The 19,156-nt window shown below is 46.3% G+C and overlaps 1 protein-coding gene across 3 annotated transcripts in view; it reads right to left on the bottom strand.

The window, feature by feature from the left end:
- The window catches only part of CDH20 (cadherin 20), a 155,585-nt gene that overhangs the window by 37,351 nt on the left and 99,078 nt on the right, over nt 1–19,156 (bottom strand). Inside the window, exons 6-9 of one of the 3 annotated variants that reach the window (XM_030189986.1) lie at nt 16,244–16,497; nt 8,648–8,788; nt 5,910–5,920; nt 5,350–5,471 (exon numbers count right to left, since the gene is read on the bottom strand). In XM_030189986.1, the coding sequence (XP_030045846.1) occupies nt 5,350–5,471; nt 5,910–5,920; nt 8,648–8,788; nt 16,244–16,497 (528 nt within the window). Of the gene's footprint in view, nt 1–63; nt 76–5,349; nt 5,472–5,909; nt 5,921–8,647; nt 8,789–16,243; nt 16,498–19,156 lie in introns of all 3 variants that reach the window. The other 2 variants (XM_030189987.1, XM_030189988.1) reach the window with 2 other exon arrangements.

The raw sequence follows: 19,156 nt of genomic DNA, 5'->3' as shown, positions 1-19,156 counted from the left end.
AAAATAGTGCTGAGAAAACATAGATTTTACTTTTATGTAATATCCCTGCCTAATTCTATAAACTTGGGCACTCAACTCTGCTGTTCTAGAATACTTGCTTAGTGCTCAATTTTTTTGTGCCTAACTTTTGGTGCCCTTTCTTGAATCTACCCGAACACATACAGTATAAAGCATTCACAGGGCCAGAGAATGATTTGTGCAGGGCTTGGATTTGAACTTAGATACATATTTCATAAGATACACACATATGTACCAGTTCTTACTAGCACATACATGCACTGGTGGCCCTACCATTAGGCCAACTGAGGCGGGGGCCTCAGGTGGCACTCTCCAGGAGCAGAACTCTCCTCTCCTCAACCCTCTTCCTCATGTTTACTTTATTTTTTTTCCTTTTCCAAAAGGCGGCAGTGGCTGTGGCAGTGATTCTCATAGGCTGCCCTGCTGCCGGCCTGTTCTACCTACTGTGCCCACCTCTTGACATAACCTCCTGCTTCCTTAGATGCAGGACATAGTAGAGCGAAGAGATTTGTGCCAGTGGCACTGCAGCAGCGAAGCTTATGGGAATCGCGTCTTCTGGAAAAGAAAAAAAGAATGTAAATGCGGGATAGAGGGTTGAGAAGGGAAGGGGGAGATGCCAGACCAGGCACAGGTGGGGACAGCATCTCATCTCTGCCTCGGGTGGCAGATTGCCTTGGGCCACCCCTGCATATATGCACAAAGTTATGTTGTCTCAGAGAATGTAACTTTGTGCAGGAACCGTTGGGCAGGCTGTTATTTAAAAGGCACATAAATGCATATATTACCTTTACTAAATAGGTGTCATATACACATCTATGTGCCTTACCTGTTTAGGAGTCTATGAAGGTAATTTTATAACAGGGAACCTATAGTTGCTGGTCAAGGCACATAGGCACTTAACTTGCACCTACTTTATAAAAGCAACAGATATGTTTATGTGCTTTTCTAAAATTACTCCACCAGAAAGGAGGTGCAGACATTTATACCTGCTTTGAGGCGTGTGCAAATGACTCAACCCCACATTTGCATGGATTCACAGGTATTTTACAGCATAGGTCTGTATCTTACAATTCCTCCCAAGAGCTGCCCAACCTCTGCTTTGAGAAGGAAAGGGAAATGGGACTTGATATACCGCCTTTCTGAGGTTTTTGCAACTACATTCAAAGCAGTTTACATATATTCAGGTACTTATTTTGTACCAGGGGCAATGGAGGGTTAAGTGACTTGCCCAGAGTCACAAGGAGCTGCAGTGGGAATCGAACTCAGTTCCCCAGGATCAAAGTCCACTGCACTAACCACTAGGCTACTCCTCTACTATGGTACAAAGCCCACAGATATGTACACAGATTTTGTCCAGAGGTGGGCCGTTTAAAAGTGTTTTATGCCTTCTTTTAAACTGGCTAAAGATACATGTGCTACAGGAAATCACACATACTTTTAGCAACTTTCGGACAGGCCAGTTTACCCAGGGAAAAGACTTTGAAGACTGTCCAATTGCAATAGAGAATATTCCCTTAAAGGTGATGGGTAGCTGTCATGTGGATCAGTAGGTAGCATCACTCTTTCCCACGAATCTGCCCATATATCCCTGGCTATCCCTAGCCAAGTGTCCAAATAGAATACTAGTGTACGTTTGGGAGGCCCCATTTACACCTGCCATAGACCTGGAATGAAGCAGGCATGCCGGCAACTTTGGTAAGTTGTTTGCCCATGGGAATACCCCCCTTACGAATATGCACCACCTAGGTGCCCAAACAATATTTTCACAGGTAAGTGAAGATTTAGGTGCCTAAATGTCAGTATTCTGTACATTCAGGTGCACATTTGGTGTGTAAATGTACATGCCTAATTTATAGAATTACCCTTATAGATAGTGGAGATACAATTCTATACTTAAATTCTGAAACAGGTTTCCACCCCCTCTTTCTCTCTGAGAATAGCAAACATTAACCTTTTCACTAAATTTCTATACTCTACCAGTTTCTACCTGGAGAGGGTAAAGCCCCTGCCTGTATAACCAGTGGATCACAGCAGGGCCAGCGTTGGTTGGGGGGGGGGGGGGCAAACAGGGCAGATGCTCTGGATCCCACAGTTTTCCTCACCTTTCCTGTCTTCCTAACATCGAATTTTGTTGATGGGAGGGGGGTGCGGGGAGGTCAGTAGCATGGCAACCTCCTTGCCTGTGCCTGTTCTGCCACCGTTTCTCTGCCATGTTTCTCCCCCTTCTGATGTAACTCCTTGTGTCAGCCTGGAGGAACGCGGCACAGAAACAGCACCGGTGCAGATGCAGGCAGTGTATAAGAATCGCTGCCACGTTACCAACCCCCACCCTGTCAACAAAATGAAGACAGGGAAGGGAGGGAGACCTTGGATCTGGGTAGTGAGAACAGGAGGGGGTGGCAGACTGTGGGAGCCTCCTGGATCTGTTTTAGACAGGGAGCGGGATTTTAGAGATAGGGGGACATGCCTGCAAAATTGGTAATCAGGGGAGGATATGCAAGAAGAAATGAAAGCCTGGGAACAGAGAGGAGGAAGAGAGAGAGATGGCAGACAATGGGGTGGAGGGAAGAAGAGAGAGGGAAAGATGCTGAACCCAGGAATGGTGGGGAGAGAGGGAGGGAGAAATGCTAGATGGGAGGGCAGTTGGAAAGAAGGAGAAAGATATTGGACCCAGGTAAGCAAGAGAGGAAAAGGCAGGTGCGGAACAAAGGGAGGGTGGGAGGGAGAGATGCTGGCTCATGTGATGTGATGTGGGGTGAGGTGAGGTGGGGGAACAATAGCAGGAAAGAGGTGGGAGGTAGCAGATGAGAAGAGAGATGTGATAGGAAAATGAGAGTGTGGAGGAAAAGGGAGAGGGAGAGGAGATACTGAACTATAAGAATGGAGGGAGGGAGAGGGAAGAGAAATAGAGGCCAAGAAGGGGTGGGAAGATAATCAGTGAGCGGCGGAGAGTGAAAACAGAGGTAGAAATGTAGTAATGGAGGGTTGGTAAAAAAAGGGCAATAGATGGCTGGGGAAGGAGTGAGATGGGAAATGACACAGCTAGGGAATAGGAGAAGAATATGGAAAGTTAATAGCTAGCTGAAAAGTCAGAAGAAGGAGAAGGGTAAGAAAGAAGGTGAAAATTGAGTGGACAGAGAGGCAGAAAAGAAAAAGACCTCGAAAGGAAGAATCAATATGTCAGAGACAGGTGTAGTGAAGGAATAGAACAAGACTGGAGAGAGAAGAAAAGACAAATGGACAAAAGCCGCTAGAAAGATAATTAGCAGATGACAGATGGAGAAGCTGGGACCAACATGACAGAAAAATAAAATGTCCAGACAACAAAAGCTGAAAAAGTGTTTAATTTTGTATTTATTAATTGGAATATATTAACTGTGGCATATATGTATCACAGATGTCTTTGTATTGTGTACACTGGCATAGCCAGATGAGGGGAGGGGAGAGGGGCAGGGCTGAACTCAAAAGTGGGTGGGCACCGATTTTCCCCCTGCCGCCCGCCAGAATGCAAAATATAAATACCTGAGCTGGCAGGGATCTCCAGCTGAAGACCTCCTATTCCTTTGTCACTCAACAGCCATAACTTTCCAAACTCTGCAGCCAGTGGCAGTCCCCAAGCTGCTGTCGCCACTGCTGACCCACCCCTATGAATGTTTGGTTTTTCTGCATGCATGAAAACTGAGCATTCTTGGTGGTGGTGGTGGGGGGGGGGGGGTCCTAGTTCAATTGTGGTGTTCATATTCCTATTTCTAATTTCTGATCCCTTGTTCTGTATTTGGTGGGGTGTCTGTTTCATGTGTGAAGAATTATGTATGGCAGTAATGGTGGGTAGGGAGATTTGGGGAAGAGGCCCCCTCCTTAATTTCTGCCCTGGGCCCTAGCATGTCTAAAACCGGCCCTGGATCACAGACATCTTATTATACCTGCAGTGCCGGTTTATGATGTCACCTGAAAGTCCTGTGCTCTTAGCTACCTTGCATCTAAGAAGGACTCCTGGTCATAACCCTGGTGTGACTATCAAGTGGCTCAGTCGAGAGGCATGCAGATATCTTTGGACAAGGACTATTGTTTATACAGCCCCAGACTACTTGGTGCTCCAGGAATCAGGGAGATATCCAAGATGACATCTTATGGTTTGCCATTACTACTCCAATAGGGCATGGACCAGTTGCCTATCATGATGAAATCATGAAATGAAGGCCACCTCTGATAAGAAATCATACTTAAGATGCACCTGCAAAAGGCACAAGTACTCATACACAGACAATATGAACACCTAATGTCACAACGACCATGACAAACACTGAGACGACACCAACAAGATTACCACCACCTTGCACTTGCTTTTCCAGCTGCCGACATGAGGAAACAACCCAATACTAACAGACTGTGGTCATATAATCTATAGTTTAAATTCTGTGATCATTAAGAGCTGGGTTACAAGTTGGTTTTGCCAGTAGGGGGTGTATGTTATTCTATCTGACATCTGCTCATTTTATTGTCTAATTTGGTTGTATTAGGAACTTTTAAAGTTGTCCTAAAACTTTACTTCTGTTTACACTTTGGAGCCAATATTCAGACTGCGGAAGTTAGCCGGGCTTACTCCCACAGTTGGTGCTCAGCACGGATATTCAGTGCCGGGCTGTTTTCAGTGACCGGCATTGACTATCTGGTTTATTTTTGGCCGGTTTAAACATAACCGGCCATGTCAATATTGAGCGCTAGCTGTTAAGTTTAAACCAGCCAAAGATATGCCTGCTATTTCGGCAACCTAGTTTGGTTGTGAAATATAACCAGCAAGCTGCTAAGTACTAAGCGGGAGATTGCCAGATAGCCGGTTAAGTGCCATTTAACCGGCCAAGAACCGTTCCTGGCTGGTTAAATGGTTTTAAATATCAGGGGGTTTTGTTTTTGCACTCTATTTTTCTAAATACATTTTTCTCTATTTGCCCTTTGTGGTCTACGTGGCTTATTAATGAATACTAAAAAGGAATTCTAAATTTTGGGACCTTTGTGTAGATATGCTTTTCCCTTAGATTTATTGCCATTATTTACACGTCTATATTGTACATTTCCTAGTAGTGGGATTGTCATAATTGTACCCTCACGTAGTCCAGTCAATATTCTACCACGATCCATTTGTCTTGCCTTGGAATTAATGGATGGACATAGATGTGGGGTGTGGGGAAGACAGGCAGCACCTTCTTCCATACAGTTTTCATTTAATGACTCAAGCACTTTGTCACCAAAAGCTAAGTTTACAACGAGGAGAGTAAAAATGGAAGAAAGATGGGAGATTATCTTGCTCTTTATATGACCGAAAAACGTTACCTGTCCAGCTTTTGCATTTTCACAGACATGAGCTTCATAGAATTTATCGAACTTTGGAGCATTGTCATTGACATCCAAGATTTTCACTGTGATAGCCACACTTTCTATCTGGATGGGGTTATCTAAAATAGAAAAACAATCTGTCACATCACAAAATTGCTCTTTGTTGTATGGAATCTTCTTATATGAAAGGCTGAACTCTAGTGGTAGTACCCTGAGACTACTGCTAGGGGTCATGGTGGCCATGAGACCTGAAGCCAGATGGGAAGGAGCAGAGGGGGGAGGGGTTGATATGTACACCTGTGGGTGGGGCTTACAGTTGGTTAGGGGCATACTGGCTTGCTAATCGGGGGATGGGTTTGTAGGGATTGGGGCGATTCCATCTGGGGATGTAATGGGGAGGGGGGGGGTCAGGGAATTGGAACAGGGGAGTGTCAGGGTGGGGAACTGAAGTTTGGGATTTGGATGGTGGGGGGTCAGGAGGGGATATCAGATATGGGGGGAGCATGTGTGTCTGTGGGGAAAGTGATGAAAGACCCAGAGATATGTGGAGCATAGACTGGTTTCTGGGCTAGTCACTGAATATACTGCAGAAGGAATACTGACACAGAATCTCCTTGCTTATTATCTGCCACTCTTTTTCCTTTCTGATAAAAAAAACTTCCCCTATTTTCTGTCATTTTGTGCTACCTCTTTAATCAGCCATCCTGTGAACAGAAAGAACTGATAGGTTTACTATGATTATAACTGGGTTAATGTTTGTCCCTGGAAATTGCTGGAACACGCTGGGCAGCAGAGAAGGTAGCCTACAGGGGAGTAGAAATTGGATTCAGCTGCCACCAAGGTTACTTATAGTTTTTTGCTTTTTTTTTTTTGATGCAGTGCAATCCGTGAGAATCAGAAGATAGGCCAGCTCTGCAGGATTGTGACTGAAGGGAGAAAAAAAAGGAGGAAGAGAATGTATTAGGAACAGGGGCAGCCCAAGGCAATCTGCCACCCGAGGCACGGATGAGATGCTGCCCGCCCCTGCGCTAGCATCTCCCCTCTTCCCCGCATTTACCTTATTTTTTTTCCCAAAATGTGAATGCAGCAGTGGCAGCAATTCCCATAGGCTTCCCTGTCACCGGCACCGGCCTCTTCACTACTGTGTCCTTCCTCTGAGGAAACAGAAAGTTATGTCAAGAGGCGGGCCATAGTGGGAGAAGAGGCTGGGTAAGGCGTCAGGGCAACCTATGGGAATTGCTGCCACTGCCGCCTTTTGGAAAAGAAACAAATAAGGTCAAAGGTTGAGGAGGGAGGGGAGAATGCCGCTCACGGAGCATGCTGCATGAGGCCCCCGCACTGATTAGGAACAGTTGATAGAGAATTCTCTGAGGAAGGAACTGGTTGCACAGGATAAGTGGATCTTTAAGGGCTTTTTTACTAAGCCGCGTAAGCGTCTATGCACGCCCAACGTGCACCAAAATGGAGTTACCACCCGACTACCTCCTGGCTCTTGCGGTAATGTCATTTTTGGCACGCGTCCGATACACGCATCTGAAAAATATTTTACATTTTCGGGCATGCATAACGGATGCACGCCAAGTGGCATTTGGCATGCGTAGGTCATTACCGCCCGGTTACCGCATGAGTCTTTACCGTTAGGTCAATGGCTGACGGTAAGGTCTCAGACCCAAAATGGACATGTGGCAATTTTGATTTTGCCGCATGTCCATTTTTGGCAAAAATTAAAAAAGGCCTTTTTTTACAGGCGCGCTAGAAAATGGATCGGCGAGCGGCCAAAATTCGCACCTACACTACCTCAAGCCATTTTTCAGCACACCTTTGTAAAAGGACCCCTAAGCTTCCTAAAAGAATGCATATACTTTCATAAATGCACCAATTTTATAACGTGGACTTCTGACCGCATAGAAAAAAGGCAGTGTAAGGGAATGGCATTTAGGAGGCATGTTTGGAAACTAAGCAATAAATTTCATTAAAGAAAAAAAGTATGAGCATGGTAGACAAGGCAATAATGTATGCATTTTAGTTCATCATTTTACACTATGCAAAGTACACGCACACTTTCAGCCATGCTAACCCTATCCAAACACAATCCCCCAGATTCTATATATGGTGCCCAAATTTGGGTGCGCTGTCAAGATGTGCGCAAAAATGTAATTGGTTAATGAGCCCCTAACCATCAGTAATTGTGCGATGTTAACTGGCACTCATTAAAATTTGTACATACATCTGGCTGTGCACAATTCTATACAGCAGGGTGTCTAACTCCCATAGCGCATATCCCAAAAGGGGTGTGGCCATGGGAGGGACCTAGGTGTGTCGGGGCATTCCGAAAAGTTATGCGCATAGTTATAGAATTACTAGGTAAGCACATCTAACTAATGCTCCAGCGTTTACATCAGGTTTCAGTAGGTGTAAGTCTGGCACCCAAAGTTAGGCTGGGAATCAGCGCACATCCTAGAAAGAGCTCACATCCTTTATGGAATCGTGCTTAGCACCAATGCTTTCGGCGCCTATTTTTAAGTACCACTTATAGAATTCCCCAATGTGTGTGTTACTTTGTATTTACAAATTAGCAGGGCTTGCACCAGTGGTGGAGCCAGATGACTCATTTAGGGTGGGCCTGAGCCCAAAGTAGGTGGGCATTAAATTTCATCTCTGCCCTTAGCCCCCACCCTCATTCCTTCTAAACTAAAAATAGAAATATCTGAGCTGGCAGGGATTCCCAAGCCCCACCAGCTGAAGATCTCTTCCCAGTCAGAACACTTGGAACCTGGGCAGCCAGTGGCAGTGCCCTCGAGCTACCATCGCTGGCCCTGTGTATACTCAGTTTTGCACAAGTATGAAAATTGAGCATATGCAGGAGGGGGCACAGGGGCCAGTGGTGGCTTGGGGACTCTGCCACCAGCTGCCCAGGTTGCAAGTGTTCTGGCTGGGAGGGTATCTTCAGCTGGCGGGCTCTGGGATCCCGCCACACCGAGGGAGTATCAATTTTGGGTGGGCCTGAGGCCAAATTGGATGGGCTCTGGTCCACTCAGGCTCACCCATGGCTATGCCACTGGCTTTTGTAGGCTTAAAAGTATGTGTCCACTTTTGCTTTTAGGAACCTTATTGAAAATTTACCCTCACAGCTATTGTGCATTTCATTCTGCAGCTCACAGAAGTGCAATATCACATGAGCACTGAGGCTGGCAGCAACAGGAAAACATAAGTTCACTTAGAAAGTTGCATGCCTAACGAGTTAGGCCGAATTTGCCGCACTCATGTCTACAATGCCTATTTGCCCATACCCTACTTACTCATTTCCATGGCTAGCACAGTGATGTTGTGCCAGGCGACATCTTCTCTGTCCAGGGGCCTTGCAGTCATCAGGGCTCCTGTTGTGATGTCAACATAAAAGAATCTTCCTGGATCACTGCTTCTATCAATTGAATACCTGCAGGACAATCAAAAAATGCTGTGCCATTTGAAGAAAAGGTGGTACCACAGGGGCAAATTCCTGTCCCTTCAAATCAGGTCCTGAAGTGATCAGGAATCATTGAACACTGAGAGTAAATTGTAATAGCTTCAGTTTTATTTGAAAACTAGTACAACAAAGCCTGTTTCGTCAAAAATGAAACGGGCCCTAAGAAGGCTCTCGTCTAAGCGATTTCTCCTCTCTCCCCTGCCCTCCCCTCCATGTCCAGCGATTCTTCCCTCCCCTCCCATCCCCTCTGTGTCCCGTGATTCTGACCTCCCCTCTATGTGCAGCGATTCTCCTCTGCCCTGCCGTCCCCTCAGTGTCCTGCGATTCTGTCCTCCCTTCCATGTCCAGCGATTCTCCTCTTCCCTGCCCTCCTCTCCGTATCCCAGGATGCTGGCATCCCCTCCATGTCCAGCGATTCTCCTCTGCCCTGCCCTCCCCTCCATGTCCTGCGATTCTGCCCTCCCCTCCATGTCCTGCGATTCTGCCCTTCCCTCCATGTCCAGCAATTCTCCTTAGGAAAGTCTCCCTTCAGGCCAACTATGCGCAATATTATAGAATATATCCGATCTGCACCTAACTTAGGCCTGGTTTCAGGTGGGTTAAATGGGTATGCCTAAATTTTAGTCCCAAGAATGGCATGTGAGCAAATTCTATAAACTATGCGTAACTTTAGGCATAGTTTATAGAATCATGCTAACTGCGTGGCTTTTCGGCGCCAATTTTTAATGCACCATATATAAAATTCCCCCCTAAGCGCATGGGACAGTGCCATTGTGTTAAGCCCATTTCCTAATGTGTTTTAGTAAAAGGGCCCCAATCAGCGGCATAATCGAAAGAGGAGGACGCCCTTCTTCCGACACAATTCGGGAGATGGGCGTCCTTCTCTCAGGGTTGCCCAAATCGGCATAATGGAAAGCCGATTTTGGGCGTACTCAACTGCTTTCCGTCGCAGAGACGACCAAAGTTCACGGGGGCGTGTTGGCAGTGTACCGAAGATGGGACGGGGGCGTGGTTAAGAGATGGGCATCCTCGGCCGATAATGGAAAAAAGAAGGGCGTCCCTGATGAGCATTTGGCCGACTTTACTTGGTCCAGTTTTTTTCACGACCAAGCCTCAAAAAGGTGCCCAAACTGACCATATGACCACCGGAGGGAATCGGGGATGACCTCCCCTTACTCCCCCAGTGGTCACCAACCCCCTCCCACCCAAAAAAAAAATTAAAAAAACATTTTTTTCCAAACTCTATGCCAGCCTCATCACAGCAGTATGCAGGTTCCTGGAGCAGTTTTTAGTGGGTGCAGTGCACTTCAGGAAGACGGACCCAGGCCCATCCCCCCCCTACCTGTTACACTTGTGGTGGTAAATGTGAGCCCTCCAAAACCCACTCAAAACCCACTGTACCCACATCTAGGTGTCCCCCTTCACCCCTTAGGGCTATGGTAGTTGTGTACAGTTGTGGGGAGTGGGTTTTGGGGGGGGGGTTTGGGGGCTCAGCACCGAAGGTAAGGGAGCTATGCACCTAGGAGCAATTTGTGAAGTCCATTGCAGTGCCCCCTAGGGTGCCCAGTTGGTGTCCTGGCATGTGAGGGGGACCAGTGCACTACGAATGCTGGCTCCTCCCATGACCAAATGCCTTGTATTTTGTCGTTTTTGAGATGGGCGTCCTTGGTTTCCATTATCGGCAAAAACCGAGGTTGTCCATCTCTAAGGGCGACCATCTCAACATTTAGGCCGACCATCTCTTAGGTTGACCTAAATGCTGAGATTTGGGCGTCCCCGACCATATTATCGAAATGAAAGATGGACGCCCATCTTGTTTCGATAATACGGGATGCCCCGCCCCTTCGCTGGGACATCCTCAGAGATGGGCGCCCTTAGAGATGGACATCCCCTTTCGAAAATGCCCCTCAATGTATATTAACTGCATTAGCACACATTAACACAGTAAAGTGCTTTAGTGAATCTAGCCCTACATGTAATGATTTAAAATACTACACAAATATTTAAACCTCAAATTGTAAGAATTCTTCTCCTCATGAAAAGTATGCCTGGGTAATTAAGGTTTGTTCTATGCAAGCCTGAGTAGCCACATGGTTTCAATTATAGTCAGGATTTGTTTCTATTAAGCTGTTCTAACATGATCTGAATTTGCAGGTTGCTAACAGTGTCAGGAATAACTAGAAAAGCTGTACATTAATTTAAAAGCATTGGGAAAAGAGACAGGGCAAACTGCTCTGCCATGGTGATGTATTCTTTTTATCTGACATCTACACTAACATTTTTTCCCTTGACGAAGATGTATTAGTCTGTAGGTGTGATAGGCAGCAATTCCACATTGGTCAGGGTATATATTTATTTATTTATTTATTAGGAATTATTTACCGCCTTTTTGAAGGAATTCACTCAGGGCGGTGTACAGTAAGAATAGATCAAACATACAGTGGGGGAAATAAGTATTTGATCCCTTGCTGATTTTGTAAGTGTGCCCACTGACAAAGACATGAGCAGCCCATAATTGAAGGGTAGGTTATTGGTAACAGTGAGAGATAGCACATCACAAATTAAATCCGGAAAATCACATTGTGGAAAGTATATGAATTTATTTGCATTCTGCAGAGGGAAATAAGTATTTGATCCCCCACCAACCAGTAAGAGATCTGGCCCCTACAGACCAGGTAGATGCTCCAAATCAACTCGTTACCTGCATGACAGACAGCTGTCGGCAATGGTCACCTGTATGAAAGACACCTGTCCACAGACTCAGTGAATCAGTCAGACTCTAACCTCTACAAAATGGCCAAGAGCAAGGAGCTGTCTAAGGATGTCAGGGACAAGATCATACACCTGCACAAGGCTGGAATGGGCTACAAAACCATCAGTAAGACGCTGGGCGAGAAGGAGACAACTGTTGGTGCCATAGTAAGAAAATGGAAGAAGTACAAAATGACTGTCAATCGACAAAGATCTGGGGCTCCACGCAAAATCTCACCTCGTGGGGTATCCTTGATCATGAGGAAGGTTAGAAATCAGCCTACAACTACAAGGGGGGAACTTGTCAATGATCTCAAGGCAGCTGGGACCACTGTCACCACGAAAACCATTGGTAACACATTACGACATAACGGATTGCAATCCTGCAGTGCCCGCAAGGTCCCCCTGCTCCGGAAGGCACATGTGACGGCCCGTCTGAAGTTTGCCAGTGAACACCTGGATGATGCCGAGAGTGATTGGGAGAAGGTGCTGTGGTCAGATGAGACAAAAATTGAGCTCTTTGGCATGAACTCAACTCGCCGTGTTTGGAGGAAGAGAAATGCTGCCTATGACCCAAAGAACACCGTCCCCACTGTCAAGCATGGAGGTGGAAATGTTATGTTTTGGGGGTGTTTCTCTGCTAAGGGCACAGGACTACTTCACCGCATCAATGGGAGAATGGATGGGGCCATGTACCGTACAATTCTGAGTGACAACCTCCTTCCCTCCGCCAGGGCCTTAAAAATGGGTCGTGGCTGGGTCTTCCAGCACGACAATGACCCAAAACATACAGCCAAGGCAACAAAGGAGTGGCTCAGGAAGAAGCACATTAGGGTCATGGAGTGGCCTAGCCAGTCACCAGACCTTAATCCCATTGAAAACTTATGGAGGGAGCTGAAGCTGCGAGTTGCCAAGCGACAGCCCAGAACTCTTAATGATCTAGAGATGATCTGCAAAGAGGAGTGGACCAAAATTCCTCCTGACATGTGTGCAAACCTCATCATCAACTACAGAAGACGTCTGACCGCTGTGCTTGCCAACAAGGGTTTTGCCACCAAGTATTAGGTCTTGTTTGCCAGAGGGATCAAATACTTATTTCCCTCTGCAGAATGCAAATAAATTCATATACTTTCCACAATGTGATTTTCCGGATTTAATTTGTGATGTGCTATCTCTCACTGTTACCAATAACCTACCCTTCAATTATGGGCTGCTCATGTCTTTGTCAGTGGGCACACTTACAAAATCAGCAAGGGATCAAATACTTATTTCCCCCACTGTATATAAACCCCTGAGGGAGGCATATTGCCAAGAAATAGTCATGCTGTTTTGTTTATTCACTGCTTTTTTTTTTTAGGTTTATAACCTACTGTGTTCAGCTGGCCTTGTGCTTCTTGTGGATAAATTATTTGTTCAATTAAATTAGTTTTTGGATGTTTAGATTTCCAAGTGCTTGTTTGTTTTTATCTACTGGCTACCTCAGTGCTCTTGCTACTTTCTTTTGCCTTGACTTGGATGCAGGCGCTGTGCCTTTCTGTTTTTGATGTGATTGGTATCATTACATTAGGCACTGGTATTTCAAAGCACAGCTGTAGACTTTGTACAGAACTAAACCGATCGATAACCTGTCTTCATTAGGGAAACCGTCGTCACATCTTAGCTGCTCCACAGATAGCACTACTTTTAAAGACAGATTACCACAAGGGATATATCATATTTGCAGCAAGCAAGACTGCTAAAGTATGAACGTCCATAAGTTAGAAAGACAAAATAAAAGGATTTTAAGCGTTCCTGTTTAATAAGAATTTCTGGGTTTGATTCACCCTGCTACCATGCACATTTAAGATTTGGTACACAGTGGTTTTCCTTCCCCAACAGCACCAGGATAATAATAGGTCTAAGGTCGCAAAGATAACGGGCCAAGTGCAATTGGTGATGTGCTGCTTTGAACCTGTCAATATTTTATACTTTTACTTTTCTAAAATGGATATTTATGTTGCACGCATCCAGCACATAAATGTCCCTTTCTCCTGTAGTTTAGAACAGGCTCTGTGTTAGTAGATTGTGTTCTAAAATACTAGTGAAACTTGAGATACACAGACCTGTATGTTTCATTTCCTACTTCTACAACCTACAGTGGGGTTATGAATGTACAGCTTAGATTTGCGCTCTGCTCTGTTCGCTGTTCAGATCCCATCTATAGGATGGTGCTATAATAACAATAATAGATTGTTAAAATTTAATAATCATGTCACCAGTTATTTTTAGGTAATCTATGGCTCTAAATCTTTCTGTCAAAAATGTCCGGATTTTCCTTTTGGTCGTCATGCAAATTAGTGCATCAAAGTTAGTAACTTTACAGGGAAAGTTCAGTTGTTAAAGCATCCATCCTGAAATGTCACTGTTTGGAGGCCTTAAGATCAAACAAATCTTTAGTGAAGTTAGCAACAGGCAAGCAAATTCAGTGGAAACAAGACAGACATTTGCACAGGGACAAGCAGATGGATATTATTGTATAGTAGATGAGTTTTCTCCAAAAGTACTAACAAGAGATTAGAGAAAGAGTAAGAGAGAAAGAGATTGGAATGTGCTCATAAAACATTTCAGACTTCCCCTCATTATATTTTGTCAATGTGTTTCATATATTCATTTTAATAAAAAATAATGGGGTCCTTTTACTAAGCAGCGTAAGCATCTACTTGTGCCCAACACGCAACATAATGGAGTTACCGCTCGACTACTGCGTGGCTCTTGCAGTAATTTCATTTTTGGCGCATGTCTGATACGCGCGTCTGAAAAATATTTTTTATTTTCAGGCACGCATAATGGATGCACGCCAAGTAGCATTTAATGTACAAAGGTCATTTCTGCCTGGTTACCGTGTGAGACTTTACCGTTAGGTCAATGGCTGGCAGAAAAGGTCTTAGACTCCAAATGGACGCGCAGCAAATTTTGATTTTGCCGCAATCCATTTTTGGCAAAAATAAAAAAAAGACCTTTTTTACAGGCGCTCTAAAAAATGGATCGTCGTGCACCCAAAACCTGCACCTACACTACTGCAAGCCATTTTTCAGTGCGCCTTTGTAAAAAGACCCCAATGTTCATTAAAATGTTTTAATACTAGTTAATCCACTTAACAAACATTGGGGCCCTTTTACTAAGTAAAAAGTGGCCTACGGCAGTATAGGTCTGTGTATCAGGTGTGCACCAAGCCAGTTTTTACTGCGTCTGCAAAAAAGTTTGTTTTTAAAAATATATCAGGAAAAGGGCATGCAGTAAAACTGAAACCAGTGTACGTCTAAAACCGGCCTGAGCCCTTAACGTCACCCATTGATTTAGTGGTAAGAGCTCACGTGTTACACATGCAAAGACCGGTCGGCATGCGCCAACTGCCAATTACCACTGGAAATGGTGTATGTGGGAGGAAATAAATAATTCATCCAGGTGTTATGGGTGCATGCCAAATCTGAAATTACTGTCAGGGGGGGCACACTGGCCTGGCAGTAGTCTCATTTGGGCATGCGCTGCATGAGTGTAGAGCCTACTGCAGCTCAGGGACGTAGCCAGACTTCGGTGGGAGGGGGGGTCCAGAGCCCAAGGTGAGGGGGCACATTTTAGCCCCCCCTTGTCGCCACCACCAACTTTGACCCCCCTACCGATGACCCTCTCGACCCCCCTCCCACCGCCAACCCTCCCCCACTGCTGTCGTCGCCATCGGATACCTTTGCTGGCGGGGAACCCCAAACCCTGCCAGCCGAGGTCCTCTTCTTCCGCCGCAAGGCTTCATTCTGTTTCTGTGAGTCTGACGTCCTGCATGTTGTACGTGCAGGACGTCAGTCTCAGAGAAACAGAATGAAGCCTTGCGCCGGAAGAAGAGGACCTCGGCTGGCGGGGGTTGGGGTCCCCTGCCAGCAAAGGTATCCGATGACAACGACAGCAGTAGGGGAGGGTTGGCGGTGGGAGGGGGGTCAAGAGGGTCATCGCCAGGGGGGTCCAGGGCCAAATCTACAGGGGCCCAGGCCCCTATGGCCCCACGTAGCTAAGCCACTGCTGCAGCTTAGTAAAAGTGCCCCATTAATTCATAGTTCAATTTAACATGCACGAAGGGGTCCTTTTACTAAGTTCTGGTAAGCGCTAGCATGTGCTTCTCACAGCTTAAAAGGGCTTACCACGGGACGTGCTCAGGCATCCTGCAGAAGGTTCCCAAATGGTGCACACTACCTGCGTACTACAAAATATTTTTTAAATTTATCATGGAGGGGACATGTCTGAAGACAGAAAGTGGGTGCTCCAGCGCTAATCAGCATGTCATTACTGCAGGAACCTTTACCACCTGCAAAATAGATGTCTGTAAGTGCTCATGTGGTAATTCTTTTTAATAATCATGCATTATTGCTGACACTAGTGCATGACCCTTAAAGCAAAAAAGGGAAAATTGGCCATGTTACTGCTGTAGTGAAAATGGTCTTAGCATGCAGAAAAAACCCACATAAGAGCACTAAGTCCACTTTCGGCTGCTGCTAGGTAAAAGAACCCTTAAATGTTTTAAGGCATGCTAATGAATGCACGTCCCTAAAAGAGATGGTATAAAACACACAAAGAGAAGAGAGTGCTATAGTATAATTAATACAGCAAAACTACCACCATATACATAAAAAGAAAAAGAACAAAAACCTGATTGAATTGTTAGTCACATCAGGATCCCTGGCAGACACGATCTGTATAGTTGTTCCAATGTCCACATCTTCAGGCACTTCCACAAAATAAAAGCTAGCCTCAAACACTGGCGGTTCGTCCACATCTTCCACGCTGATGTGTACTGTTGTTGTATCCCGGAAAGGGCCTAGGTTCAAGAAACGCATTTCCACATGTGTGTTGGCTCCTTCTACTTTCAAAGTGTAGCTCCTCTTGGTCTCAAAGCTCAAGGGCTAAAAGAAATGCATTTGTTAATTACAAGTAGTGAACAGAAAATTATTCATTCAAGTTGTACTGGTGTGATGGCTGTTATGCTTCTTTTTTTTGTCTCTCATTGTGCTTTGTAGACAATGAAATAAAGCAAGAATGAGAACAAAAGGGCACAATTCATGAAATAAAATCTCATGCTAAATAAACAAATGATGCCAACCTCTAGCAATTAGCTTACTAAAAAAAATGGGATCTTGATGATGTCAAAATAATAAAATCCTGCAGTGGCATTCCTAGGGGGGCTGACACCCGGGGCGGATCGCTGATGCGCACCGCCCCCGGGTGCAGCGCCTCCCCCCGGGTGCAGCATGACCCCCCCGGTGAAAGGACACCCCCCACGAAAGAACCCCCCTGGGTGCACGCCACTGGGGGTGTGCCGCGCGCGCCTGTCCTTCCTTCGTTCCATGCTCCCTCTGCCCTGGAACAGGTTACTTCCTGTTCTGGGGCAGAGGGAGCATGGATCAAAGGAAGGACAGGTGCGCGCGGCACCCCCAAACGGCGTGCATCCGGGGCGGACCGCACCCACCGCGCCCCCCTAGGAACGCCACTGAAATCCTGTTATTTATTTAAACATTCTAAACCTATTTATTCTTATAATGCTGAAGTTTTTAGTTTGCAGATTTAACTCTATGCATTCATTATACTATCAGGCTCATTTTCGAAAGAAAAGGGCGTCCAAAAAGCGACATAAAAGGCACTTGGGCGTCCCCGTGAAAGAAGGTTGCCCAAATCCAATAATCGAAACCAGGCAGTAAGGGCGTCCTCAGCGCGAGGACGCCCATCTATGGTCGTCCCCATAGGGGAGCGTGTTGGGGGTGTGTTATGGGCAGCGTTACGAGATGGGCGCCCCCAGCATATAACGGCTTGCGAAATGGTTTCGCATGGGTCGGAACATGGGCATCCTTAGTTAGACCTGAAATAAAAGCGACCAGAGTAAGGGGTAAGTTGTCTTTAGACCCATTAGCGATTTTGTGCAGTTGGAGAGTGACGAGAGCGTTGGGAGAGAAAGCTGAGAGTTTGTTGAGTACCTGTTACCTTTGTCTGTGTGCCATAGTCGGAACGTTTTCACCCTCACCTGCCTCATTTCTGTTTTACCTTTTCAGCTTTCCCTATCCCTTCTAGCCCCCAAACCCAGACACCATTACTCCTTCCTATATCTCCCCCATCCCCTCTCCCTATCCCTCTCCATTCACTGTCCCCAAGTTCATAATTCATTCCCTTACCAGTTTGTAGTCTCTGTTTGTCTTTGTCCTGTGTACTGCTGCAGCGTGTTTGTGAAGACTGTCGTTTGCTGCTTGGAGAGTGAGTAGTTAGAGGGTGTGTCAGGAGAGTTTGTAGTGGGTCAGAGTGGTTGCAGTGTGGCTCTGCTGTGTGTGACCGCATTGTTTGTCAGTGGTGGGAGAGTGTCAGCTTCTGTTTGTTGCTGCTGTGTTTCACCAAGTTGGTAGGGACAGGTGAGCACTGGTGGCACTGCATTGCACCTGTAGTGTGGGGAAATGGATGCACTAAATGCACAGGTGGCTTACATGTTGGAGGAAGAGGGGAGGCACTGCAGGAGGTACTCACGCCCCAGAGTTTTCAGGCCCCGTAGCAGTTTCCTAGACCTCATTGACCTGCAGTGTCTCACTAGGTACCGCTTTGAAAGGGCTGCCATTCAGCACCTTTGTGACCAGCTCAAACCCCTCCTGCAGCCCAGGACCCATAGGAACAACCCCATCCCTGTGCACCTAAAGATCACTACTTCTCTATTTTTTCTGGCCACTGGGAGTTTCCAGTCTGTCCTAGCTGTGAACACGGGTCTCACACAGGCTTCCATTTCTAACTGCCTCACCCAGTTCCTTGATGCCTTCCTTACCTACACCTCTGAGTATATCACCTTCCCCACCACCCCCCAGGCCCTGCAGAACAACACAGATGACTTCTACACTGTAGCTCGCTTCCCCTCAGTCATAGGCGCCATTGACTGCACACATGTCGCACTCAGACCCCCCCGGGCATGAGAGGCCACTTATAGGAACAGGAAAGCATTCCACTCATTCAATTTGCAAGTTGTGTGTGACACCCAGGGGAAGATTCTAGACGTGTGTGCCCGATACCCAGGTTCCACCCATGACGCCTATATATTGCAGCACTCAGGAATCTTCCACAGGTTTGAGCGAGGGGATATCACTGGTGGATGGCTCCTAGGTAAGTGCAGCATTGATCTGCCCAAACTATACCTCCTCCATCGGGCAACCTTCCACAACCCACTATTCCCCCCCCCCCCCCACCTTCCCAAGTTACCTGCTCCAAACAATACACACTCATCTTTCTCATCCTGCTTCTCCCCAAAGGTGACAGAGGCTACCCATAGCAGAGTTGGCTCATGACCCCTACAGTGCACCCACAAACAGGGTTACTGCTAGGAGTCATCGGTGCAGTTTTCAACCTGCATCAGCAGGGACAGGAGCAACTGGGGCTCACTCCTAACCCATACTCACTAGGCCCAGAAATTTGTAACTGGGGAGGTTTACGGGAGGGTGGGAGCCCTTTGAATGATAAGCAATATGAGGGGGCTTTGGGGGGTATATGATATTGGGGGGCTTTGGGAGGGGGATGTGTCTGCTGGGGGGGGGGGGGTCT

The sequence above is a fragment of the Microcaecilia unicolor genome, chromosome 1 (assembly GCF_901765095.1).
Source record: "Microcaecilia unicolor chromosome 1, aMicUni1.1, whole genome shotgun sequence".
NCBI lineage: Eukaryota > Metazoa > Chordata > Amphibia > Gymnophiona > Siphonopidae > Microcaecilia > Microcaecilia unicolor.
This window is presented reverse-complemented; position numbering and strand designations above follow the sequence as displayed.